The following is a 12642-nucleotide window of genomic DNA, read 5'->3' as shown; positions in this document are numbered from 1 at the left end:
GGTAGTTGGCCACTGCTGAAACCTCAAAACATTACAACTATTCAATATGGTTTAAAAAAGATTACAGATATAAAATTCAGATAAGAAATGTAATAAAACTATTAAGCTTATCAGCTGTTTGCCCTCAGGGTTATTACATGATGATGTAATAACAGATGATGCTAATATAATGTGATGAGTGTCCCTCCCTAAGTTCAGCATTATTTTGTACAAGAGAGTAGTTATCCTAATTCAACATGCTTCTCCATGAAACACATGAACCTCCCCATATACACTCTGTGAGCTCTTTATTAGGTAGAACTGTACAATCAGCTTGTTAATGCAAATACTTAATCAGCCAATCATGTGGCAGCAACTAAAATGCATACAAGCATGCAACATGTGAAGTGCTCACTGAGTATTAATAGGGTACGTTCCTACCTGACCTGAGTGTTGGACAAATTCTTCTGTCAAGTGTGAAAATAAATGTTATTCAGTTTGTGCTTAGTCTTTTCATTTGAGTAGTGAATTCAAGGAGGCATTATTACATGCCTTACTTTTCATTTCATTGCAGACTCTCAAATGCATATGTGGATAGAGTTATAGTTAAATTCTACCTGAGCTAATGGGTCCATTCTCAATCATTTCAGAATTAGACTTCCGATAACTTTCAATTGCAAATAAGGGTTCACATTGTTCTTCAAAAACATGGAAAGTTTATTTTGGTGATTGATCTGGAGAAGATTAAAATCAATATTTGAATATAAGTCAAAGATAAGGATGAATGTTGTTTGGATCCATAGCAACCCCCTTCTGGTGGTGATTAGCCACCAACTCTATCTGAAAGCATTCAGCCATATGTCCAGGTGGGCCCTAATATGATGCTTATTTGTCTTCAAAGAAGACTGGGGAAACCTTCTGTTAGAAAAATAAAGTTTTTCTTGGAATAAAATCAAAACGATCGCTCAGAAGTTGTTCATAACATTTGCGGGAATTCTGCATATTTTAATCATAGCAGCAAAATAGGTAAAGGATTTCAACAAAGAAACACAGCTCTTTGATATCCCTGTGGAAATTGTATATGGCACTTTATGCCAAAATAAGTTATGATTTCTTTTTCCAGTAATGATTTCCACGTGTGTTTTCAGAGCACGATGACAATTCCTCAAGGAGTTGAAATGTAAGCATGTGGAGTTCTGTGCTGAGGTGCTTCTAAATGCCCGCTGTCTCAGTGTGTTCAGGGTCCGATCGACAGCTCTCGTTATAAACCAGTTTCATACAGGTGGACATTCTTTTGTCATTTGACGTTTTTATAAATGTGTCGAAAGCTGTTGTTTCCCAGAAGTCCATTCTGGGACAGTGAAAAAATTGGCAAAGCGTCCTTGTTTGAATGTTTTTGTGTCGTAATATAGTTTATTTAGTCTCAGTGAAACTCCAGAGGCAGTGTGTGGTTTTGAAATCTGCTAGGGCACGTTGAAGAGGCTATCTTGTACTATCTGATGTATTCATGATAACGTCACAGACTTTCCCATCTGTTCTTTAATGAATGACTTTTATTATCAAGCACATAAAATACAAACTCTAATGCAACACATTGCAACAGGTTACTCTATTTTTCTCCCAAACTGGCAGGCTTTTTACTAGTCTTCTTCATTCTACCTGTAAAAGGCTCTGCCCTTGTAATCGTTCGCTCATTTTGAGTTTGACAATGACTTGAAGTAGCCAAAATGTAGTTTGTTTCCAACCTATTAATCATAATTACAAGCTAGAAACATTTGTTTTTGATGAGAGAATGGTCCGTGTTGTTTCTTTTTTTTCTGTTGTTGAGAAATGTGGCAGAAAAAAAAACAGCCTCAGCTTTACAAGTTTAGACAACCTCAACAAAAGTAAAAAAAAAATAAAAAGCACGCCTCTAATCCTATAATTCAGACAACATGTTCGGAGAGACTGAAAAACTATCCTTCGTTTTAAAACTGTACCTCTTTGCATGAACTGGAGAAACCGGATAATCCCACTGGTCCAAAATCAGTAGGACGCTGCAAAAAATCTCTATCATAAAATATTGACGATGGGGGATTTAGGGTACAGATACATTCCTCATTTACTGCCAGGTGTGCGGGAAACAGGTTTGAATGCAGAAGAATGTGATATTTGATTTAAATTTGATTATTTTTGTCTCTCTCGTGCACACATTAGCTGTGTGTGTTGCTTTGCATTTCATGCAAAAGTTGTGCTGATTGTGTCACGAGTGTTAAAAAACAATTCTGTTTTATTTAAATCCACTGTAATTCACGTGCTGTATTTATGACAGCGTGCATTCTCCGTTCAGGCTCAAAGGGACAGGAGCTCTGGTAAAGTGGAGAAAATGAAGGGACTACACAAGCAGGGCTAAGCCCAGTTTCAGAGCCATTCCCCACGCTCCTTAGTTCTCCACAGTTTTTATACAGGAAAGCGGACCTCCGAGCAGAAAGGTTGGCTGTGCACTAGTAGACTAATACTGTATTAGCCAACTGTATTTCATTCATTCATTCATTCATTATCCTAACCCGCTGAACAGGGTCGCAGGGGGGCTGGAGCCTATTGAATCTCACATTGAGCGTACATTGGGCGAAAGGCAGGAATACACCCTGGACAGGTCGCCAGTCCATCGCAGGGCACACACATCATTCACTCACACACTCATACACTCATACACTCATACACTCATACCTATGGGCAATTTAGACTCTCCAATCAGCCTAACCTGCATGTCTTTGGACTGTGGGAGGAAACCGGAGTACCCGGAGGAAAGGGGAAGGGGATTCGAACCCAGGACCTCCTTGCTGTGAGGCGGCAGTGCTACCCACTGCACCATCCGTGCCGCCTATCCAACTGTATTTATAGTTCCTCATTTGTTTCTGTGTTCACGAAGAACCAAATACTTGTTTGCATGTTTGTGGGGTGGCATTATCTCAGGAGGTATGAACGGCAGGTTGCCAGTTTGATCCAGCGCCCAAACACCCAAATGTCCCTGAAAAGCTGATTGGTGCCTTGCATGGCAGCCAGTTGCCATTGGTGTGTGAATGGGTCAATGAGAGGCATCAATTGTCAGGGGCTTTGGATAAAAGTGCTGTGTAAACACAGTCAGTGGAATCACATTTAACACAAACACAGCTCGCAGTTCAATGTGTTTCTGTGAAGTAGCAAAGAAGCTTGTCAAGTCGTAGCATAGCTAGCTGCAAACTAAGCATACGTATGTTTCTTACAATGATTTATTATATTTGATGATGCACTGCCTATTTTTTGCTAGCTTACATAACTATCTTCCCCATGGGCAGGATAATACTTTACATGTGGTAGCATTTGGTGTAGCCTATGGAGTCAAAGAGTAGAGACTTAAGCCCTTTTGTGACTTAAGCACAGGGCTTTTAACCTTGGCATGATCGAGTTTAGGCATGCTATGGCCAGGCTTACCAGTAGCAAGATGGTGATTCACTGACCTACATTTTTTTATTTCCTAGAGTGCACTAACTATGTTTTCATTACAATAATGATATAGGAAGGGCGTATCTCTGCACTATGTTTGCAGTTCCAGTGACCTACTTTGGTTCCCAACAAAAGCTATTTCTCACATGGAACAAATGACATAGACTATTTTAAAAGGGAACCTCCACTGGAGGGAAAACAAACTCAAGATGCAGAGAATGGGAAATTAAGAACATCTCTAGTTTGGTTAGCAAAATGGCTGACTTTCTGTCATTTGCTTTCAAAAGGACCTTGGCCTTTCCAACCACAGCGAAGCAGTGCATTTTGGGATTACGGGTTCTCTAGTTCCAAAGGCTATCTTTTTGAAGGGCTTTATTGACTATTAGTGGTTGACTGGGCTTCATGGTTGTTAATTTCAATTTATCATTTGCATGCAGTTCACATCATTTCAATCACTGTAGAAACCTTCCCCCTGGATAAAGCCAACTGTCCCTTTAATGAAAAGGAGGGAAAAAATGACAGCATTGTGCATTTTTGCAGTTTGGCCTCTGCTTTTCTTATGCAAATAACAACAGCAAGAATGTTGGAGCAGAAACCAGATTAGAGATATTCTTAATTGAATTTTCCTTTCACTGCATATTTAGTTAGTCTATGCATTTTTACAGGGGACAAATTAAAATATGTTGTTTTTTTTGAGGTGGTGGAATTACCCTTTAACTGAAGGATGGAGACATGGCTGCTTCGAGAAACAGAGAAATGAAATTGCAGGAATTTCTTTAGATTGAATATGTACGGTGAGATCCATGTGTCGCAAGACAAAGACATAATCTTTCTTGATTTGGCTCTGTACACCACAATTTTCTAGATTTGTAATCAAATAATTCACACGTGGACAACTTTTATTGCAGGGTTTTTGCACGTTGGGCTTTGTCGCATGTCCTTTGCATGCAATGTCTGCTTGAAGTCTGTGACCCATTGACCTCCCCAGGTGCAGAGTAGCTTCTCTGGGGATCTTCTGCCAGGCCTGTATTGCAGCCATCTTCTCCTCTGCTTGTCTCAGTTGCTAGTTGCCTTAAGTCTTCTCTTCGTCATATGAAACACATGTTCAATTGGATTCAGATCGGGTGAATGACTTGACCAGTGAAGAATTTTCCGGTTTTTGGCTGTGTCAAAACTGCTTTGTTGCTTTTCAGTACGTTTGGGATCATGGTCTTGTCTTTGGATGAAGCACCGTCCAATGAGTTTGGTGGCATTTGATTGAAATCGAGCGGTTAAGATGCATCTGTACACTTCAGAAATCATTGTGCTGCTGCTGTCAGCAGTTACATCATCAACAACGACAAGTGAGCCAGTATCTGTGGCAGCCATACATGCCCAAACCATAAGACCCCCACCGCCATGTTTTGCGGATGAGCGGACTGTTTTGGATCTCAGACAGTTCCTCCTGACCTCCACATGTTGCTCTGATACAAGTGCATCTTGCTCTCTTCAGTCCGTGAGGCCTTTTTCCAGAAATCTGTGGGCTCTTTTAGGTACTTCTTAGTGAACTGGCCATCCTGTCTAACTAGTGGTTTGCTTCCTGCAGTGTCCATTACATTACATTATTGGCATTTGGCAGACGCTCTTATCCAGAGTGACATTCAGTTGATTAGACTAAGCAGGAGACAATCCTCCCCTGGAGCAATGCAGGGTTAAGGGCCTTGCTCAAGGGCCCAACGGCTGTGCAGATTTTATTGTGGCTACACCGGGATTAGAACCACCGACCTTGCATGTCCCAGTCATTTATCTTAACCACTACGCAACAGGTCCTGTCCAGCCTGCTTCCTGACGAGTGTGTCTGTCTTGTTGTATAGGTGTTTCAGGGGTTTTCTTCATTGTGGTAAGAATTCTTCGGTCATCAACTGTAGAGGTCTTCCTTACCTACCAAGTCTTTTGCGATTACTTAGCTCACCAGTGGTCTCTGTTTTCTTAATTATGTCTTTGGTAAGCCTAAGACTAGATAATGAAAGCTCTCTCATGAAAGCAATTGAATACATCTGACTAACCAAAAACACATGTGAAGCCATTAAGTCCAAAACCTTACAGTGCCCTGAAATGGGGGGACTATGCATAAAAAGTGCTGTCATTTTGACAGGGCGTAACCAAAATGTATAATAATACCCTTCATAAAAGCTTGTGATGTGCACTTTAACCATATGTGAATTGTGTGATCACAAATGTATAATTGTGAGTGAGTGAAATCACACAAAAAAAAGTTTGTCCCAAGACATATGGAGCTCACTGTATAGTTACTAATTATATATCCTTTTTTCTTCTTTCACTTCACACTAGTTTTAGTTCATAACCCTGTTAGGTAACTTATAATGGGTGCCTAATTCAACATAAAACGAAAAACATAAAAAATGTAATTATTTTACAGTGCATTTTTGTGTTTTCTCACATTTAAAGATAAAATAAAAAACATTCTATTGTGAAGAATTCAAACAGATCAAGAACACCCTCTGAAAGATGATTCAAAGACCAGGAAGAGTCAACACTAGCATAACCTCAAGGGTTCACCACAAGATGCCAACAACTGATAAGCCTGAAGAACAAAACGGCCAAGCTTGAGTTTGCCAAAAAAAACTTTTTTGTCATACGCTATTTCTTTCATCTGATGCGTACAATCTTATCCCTTTGGACTAGGAAGATGTTTTGAAAACACTGTCCTTTGTGCCACTCTGCTAGGCATGCTTTGCTTCATATGCACTCAAGCATGCCATGAAGGAGAAAAGAAAACGGGAACTTCAATTAGCTGTCAAAATTATATGGGGATTATCCGTAGCTTATTCGAATCACTGGGCAGATCTAAACTTGTCCCTGTTTGGTCCTTGGTCCTTTCCGATCACGTTCAAAGGGTGACCTGCCAATGATTCTTCTTTTTTCCCTCCTCCCTATCTTACTTCAGTATCCCAGGGTAGAGTGAACAGGTCGGTCTTAAATCATGAATTCTCACTTCCTTTGAAAACCCAAGATGCCTGTAAAATATGTTCAAGCCCGCCTAACTGTATGTTTCATAGTCAGTATAGTCAGGGGGGCTGTGCATTCTCCCTGTTCGGATGCCATTGAAATTGTAACCGCATACGATTCTGGAAACTGTTAAAATCACATATAAAAAAACCTCTCTCCCATGAAACTGAATAGGTTCTGCATTCCAGTCAGATGTATCCATCCCTCAAGCACCCAACACCTCTGCATTATTTCACAATGTTTTAGTCGGAGCAGACCAGTCAGACGGGTGTCAGCGTGATCCCCTTTGTGCTACACTTACAGGCCCAGGAGAGCGACTCAAGTTGAAACACAATCTTCCCAAAACATGTTCAAGCTTTTTCTGACACATGTCATCCAGGAACTGAAAATGGTTTCTAAAAATGCACATTTTCTTTTCCTGTCGTACTCATGTTACAAACCCACAGATTCTAAAGCATGTGCATGAACATGTGCAAGGGTGTGATGCGAAGAATAATGTGATTATTATTATTCACACACTGGGACATAGAGTACAGCATATCCTTTGTGGTACATATACAGTGCCTCTGTGTTGTGTGAAGTATGGGTCCAATGTATCACAAATGAGACATATCCATTTTTTTCATGCTGTTTGCACAATGTGGAAAAAGAGGGAAGGTGTTCATCTTTTACATCTTAATGCAATCCATTTCTGAAAACGAAATCATATTGAATATAAAATAAAACACGCGCAGCAGTAAGGTTGATAGCCGAATGTATTTTATTCTCAGGAAAACTGCTGGATATAAAACATTTGTAAAGTCTTCTAATATGATTAACAATCCTAACCCAAAAAGTATGAAGATTAAACTTCGACCAAAAATCATTGCGGAACTGCAGGACTGTAGTGGCTCAATGGTGGCAGGCACATATGAATGACATTCACATTCAGATTCAATCTGTAAGGAAAAGGAAATAATACAATGGAAATGGAAAATATAAACTGTGATTTAATCCTGCAGTATGCTCACAATGACACCGACAGCACTGTCCCAAAAGCAGGATCAATACCAGAAAAATCAACAAACACAAAAGTCACATTCTCTGTCATATAAAAAAAATATTCACATAACTTGAATTCAGAACAACAAATATTATTCATACAGTGAAATGTATTTTATGCCTGAACTTGAAGCTTATATTAACACCATGCTCGCAACCAAAACCATCTCACAGTTATTATAATTGTAGAAATTGGTATCATAAAAAAGTCTTTATCCATCAAATCTTTTGTACATTATGTATAGCAAAGATAAGACCACATTTACTGCCTTGGCACACCAGAGTAGTTTCGGAAATATTCAATAGAAACCATTTGAAACAAGAATGCTCTGTAAATGCTGAAATATTCGATCATTTCTGTGCATTAAATTCTAGTATGTCGCTTTGGAATAAGTGAAATTTGCACATTCATGAGTATTTCTCTCATGTATAACATCAGAATACCAACAGAAAAACTTCAATTAGAGTACATGCACTTCAACGTTTCTTCCAAATGAATAATCCCTCCTTTGCATCCCCATTTAAAGTGTGTGTGTGTGTGTGTGTGTGCATGTGTGCCTGCGTGTGTGTGTGTCTGTGTGTGTGTGTGTGTGTGTGTGTGTGTGTGTATGTGCATGCCATAGGTTTACAATGAAAACAGGCTAATTATGCACAGAAAGATCCCTGTCTGACAGAAGAGGTCCGCACTCCAGGAAACTGAGAAGTAGAAAGATTCTCCAGTAAGCCACCAGTCTTGGGTAGATCATTTCTCAATTCAGCCAGAAGCCTGTAGAAAAATTCAGTTGAGAATTTATCTGTATATAATGCTTGTGACAGCACAGTTTTAATCAATTTATAAAGAAATACTTTCAAGAATAATTAAGCACGCACCTTTTTTTTATCAACTCTCTTCATCAACTGTTTTACCCAGGGCTTATTTGGGTCAGCACAGAAGGGCTTCGGCTTCATTATGAACCTGCAGAACAGAACACATTTGGTCAGATAATAATCTATTTTAACTCCATTGGTTGCGTATCTGTGTAGTGCGTGTGAAAATGTTTCATAGGTTTATCCAGTCTTGTCATACAGAGAGGTGATCATTCAATCATTCATGCTGTGTTATGCTGTGGGGGCTATTCTATTGTTAGGAATGCGAATTAACCAATTCGAAATAGTGATGCAGATCAAAGAAGGTTTTTCCGTGAATCAATTTGGGGATTTTCACGGTCCAATGCACAAATGTGGCTAGGAGAACATCTGCGATGAGCTGAATCGGTTACAGGAAACAGGATGCTCAATGCCCCATTCCTTTCATATGAGTGGCTGCACCATGCAATCTTGTATCGCTATATAAATGGTAGATGCGTGCATTTATATAGCGCCTTTATCCAAAGCGCTGTACAATTAATGCCTCTCATATGCCCATCCTCACACACTCACACACCAACCAGCTCGTCGGGAGCAAGTAGGGGTGAGGTGTCTTGTTACGCTTCGACACAGGCCAACCGGCAACCCTCCAACTGCCAGACGACTGCTCTTAACCTCTGGAGCCAACGTCGCCATATATCTCCAACACATTGACAGGATTACAGAGGCTACCCTACAGGATGCAAACATCTTGCCTACAGCAACAATCCAAAGACCAGCGAAGAACTAGAATACAGAGATGAGCTGAAATGTTTGAGAATGAAAAGAAAAGAAGAAGAAGACGAAGAGGAAGAAAAGCTCATGATCCAAAGCACGACCCTCTTCTGTGAAATATGGAGAAGGCACTTGCTTGGACATGTATGGCTGCTTCTGAATCAGGCTAATTTGTCTTTCTTGATGGGGTAATGGAGGAAGCAGCAGTCGGTTGAATTAATTTGTGCCTTTTTTGCTTGGAAAACAAACTTGTTTATACCCAAAATGAATATTACTGTACTCAATACGATAATTTAATAAAAAAATTATCCTGGATTCAATCGATATTTATCAAGATTATATATTTATATAATATATTTTGATATTATATTATATGCATATATTTAAATTCAGATTTTGTTTGCATACAAACAGTTTGCTTTTATGTTGAATGCAAGTTCAGAAATCACCTTAATGCATTTAATTAATTCAATCTGAAAATGTGGCATTTACATTAAATGTGAGTTGAAGACAAATTCAGCAGAATGTTTTAAGTGTGCCTTGTAGCTCTTTTTTCACATTAATGCCAAATAATTACATTTGACCTCTCTAAATCGACACTCAGTGACCACTTTATTGGATTTGTATTAGACTTATTTTTTAGACTTATTAAGTCTTCTGCTGCTGTAGCCAATCCACTTAGAGGTTTGACGCGTTGCGTGTTCAGAGATGCCCTTCTGCATATCACTTGTTCTAATGCATGGTTACTGTCATGTTACTGTCATCTTCCTGTCAGCTTTGACCAGTCTGGCCCTTCTCCTCTAACCTCTCTCATTAACAACGCATTTCTGCTGGCAGAACTGCTGCTCACTTTTTGTCTTTCGCAATTCTCAGCAAACTCTTTTTGGCATCCCAGACACTTGTATTATGTCAACATACTTTTTCTCCTGGGTCTCAGGAGGCGAATGCATTTCTAGTGCATCACCTTTGTTGTAATGTATGTGATGGGAAATCACTCTCTTTCACTCACACAATGGCAGGGATATTGCATCCTCCATCCGTTTCCTGCTTCCGGTAGTCCTCCACCTTATTCTTCGTCTTCTGCCTCACACGACGGACGTACTTCAGACAGCAGTTCTCATAGGTGCCTGCCACAGTATCAATTACATGAGCTATAAAACTGTAACTGTGGCTAGTGTGGATCAGACAACAAGAATAATGCATATCCACTGGATTACAATACAATATAACACAATACAATACAGTACAATACATAACAATATGTGTCCTGGATGTTCTGGGGTTTAGAAGAGCAGAAGCACACTCTTAATAAGGTCTTCAATTCAACTCTGTGAACCCGAGTTTGCTGTTTACATGAGATCTCAACATGAGGCACTCAATGGGTACTCTGTGTCTGCTCTGTGGGAGGAGGGCTTCTGAGGTCACTGCAGACCAGGCAGCCTGGACTGAGCCAGGTCGCTAAGCAGGTTATTATAGTGATAAGAAATATGAATAATAATACAATTTGAAAAAGCATAAACAAGGGTGGCCAATGACCTGTTGTCCAGACAGGGAACTGAACCTGAACCTTTGTAGATTATTTGTATATTTTTAACCCATGGAAAGCTAATTCTAATTGTGCCATTTTCAAGCGCAGACTGAAGACACACCTCTTCAAGCTGCACCTCTCCCTGTCCCCCCTCCCTACCTCCCTGTACACCTGCCTGTAAACCTTAATCTTAATTTTGTTTTATTTACTTGTGTATTAGGATGTTTTGTCTCGCTAGGCAAGCAGTGTTTGGCTAGATAAGCGGTTTGTTCATACATTTGCGTGTTGCGGTATTACGATTAAAAAATTTTTTTTTAAAATTAAAATTACAAAAAATGTTTCATCCGATGATCAAATAGTGCCCTGGTCCTTATCTTTGTTGTACAGGTAGCAGTTGAAACACCTCTAAGGTGTTTAAGTGCACTTATCCCTGGTTATGGGTATGTACTTTGTTGTATGTCGCTCTGGATAAGAGCGTCTGCCAAATGCCATTAATGTAATGTAAAAGCATCTGTCAAATGCCACGTAATGTAATGTCATTCTCCCACCCACAAATATCATAGTTACTGTGCTATCTACAGTAAATTGTATGTACAGACATCCTAGTTAATGTTCTCTATGGCAATGTGTTTAAAAAGCCTTATATTAGATATTTTATAACAGTCTAAAAAAAAAAAAAAACGACAGAGGGCAAGGGCGGCATTCATTTCTATTAAACAGTTTGACATATCTTCATTTTGTACAGTATTTTGCAATCTACCTAACATTTTGTACTGCTGTAAAGGTTTCACGAAATGTAAATGTGCCACAAATGAATACGGATCTGTACAGGGTACAGTAAAATGGGGATAATGGTCTGGGGGTATGTTCATGGCTGCAGCGTGCGGAGTAGCCTACCTTGGGCCAGACTGAGGCAGAAGCAGGCCAGCAGCAGGAGAAAGAATAACACGCTGAACTTCATGACTCTGGCGGCTGGTGCGGGATCAACTGCAAACAAAAAGAATGCACAGTGCAGGATGTCGTATCATTTGAACGTCTCTTTTGTCTTCATCAAGAATTCTCTTCAAGTGGAATTGATGCCCCCTTTTTCATTTCTTTGTATTTCAAATTTCGTGTTCAGTATCCAACACATTTTAAATTGGATTTTGCGGGTAACATTGACCCTGAGAAAATATTTAGCAAAACCTATTTTTTCTGGGGGAAAAAAAATCTCATTGTACATTTCGAGACCAGTGCTTTAGTAAATGTTGCACCATTTAAGCAGCTCAATACAGGCTCATCTAAACACATGCAAAGTGGATTTCTCAGTCCTGAGAATAAGTCAATGTAAAAAAATGTTTTTAGATTTTCCTAAACCTATTAATAATGCAGGGTAAAACATACCATTTATATTATTTATGTTTTAAGAGAAATTTAAGAGAGTTATAATATTGCAACAATAAATGCACATATGCACAAACTCAAACTCAAACTGAACATAATATTAGCAATCTTCTGAAAGCAACTCAATTCTAATAAGAGTACGCGCATCAAAAAGTATTAACACTTACGGAATACTGAAGGGAAGAAATTGATTCAGTTGCTCTTGGGTGTTCGCAGCAATTCCCCTCGTCTCCTCTGCCTTAGCAAGTTTCCTCGCTCTTATATAACGTCCAGGCTACATTCCTATTTCTCCAAGTTGTTACTCCAACTCTCCACGCCCACACAGGCAGTGTGTGCGCACACACACACACACACACACACACACACACACACACACTCGTGTGCACGCTCCCACACACACACACACACACACACACTCGTGTGCACGCTCCCACACACAAACACACACACACACACACACACACACACACTCGTGTGCACGCTCCCACACACAAACACACACACACACACACAAATGGAGAGAGAGAGAGGAAAGAAAGAAAGAACAAAGGAAATAAAAAAATATTTTGGGGGGGCTTTGTTGTGTGACTGTTGTTGTATCTGAAGTTTGTATGTTC

The 12642-nt window shown here is 39.6% G+C and overlaps 1 protein-coding gene across 1 annotated transcript; it reads right to left on the bottom strand.

Moving 5' to 3' along the window:
• Positions 1–7195: 7195 nt before the first annotated feature.
• Positions 7196–12347, bottom strand: ccl25b (chemokine (C-C motif) ligand 25b). Its single transcript, XM_061239120.1, has 5 exons — positions 12193–12347; positions 11540–11629; positions 10124–10241; positions 8365–8449; positions 7196–8260 (listed from the first exon to the last, which is right to left on the bottom strand). The coding sequence occupies exons 2-5, from the start codon at positions 11601–11603 to the stop codon at positions 8249–8251; spliced, it is 279 nt and encodes a 92-aa protein (XP_061095104.1). The 5' UTR covers positions 11604–11629; positions 12193–12347; the 3' UTR covers positions 7196–8248.
• Positions 12348–12642: the final 295 nt, after the last annotated feature.

The sequence above is a fragment of the Conger conger genome, chromosome 4, assembly GCF_963514075.1.
Source record: "Conger conger chromosome 4, fConCon1.1, whole genome shotgun sequence".
NCBI classification, from domain to species: Eukaryota; Metazoa; Chordata; class Actinopteri; order Anguilliformes; family Congridae; genus Conger; species Conger conger.
Note: the sequence above shows the minus strand (reverse complement) of the source record. Positions and strands in the feature narration are given on the sequence as shown.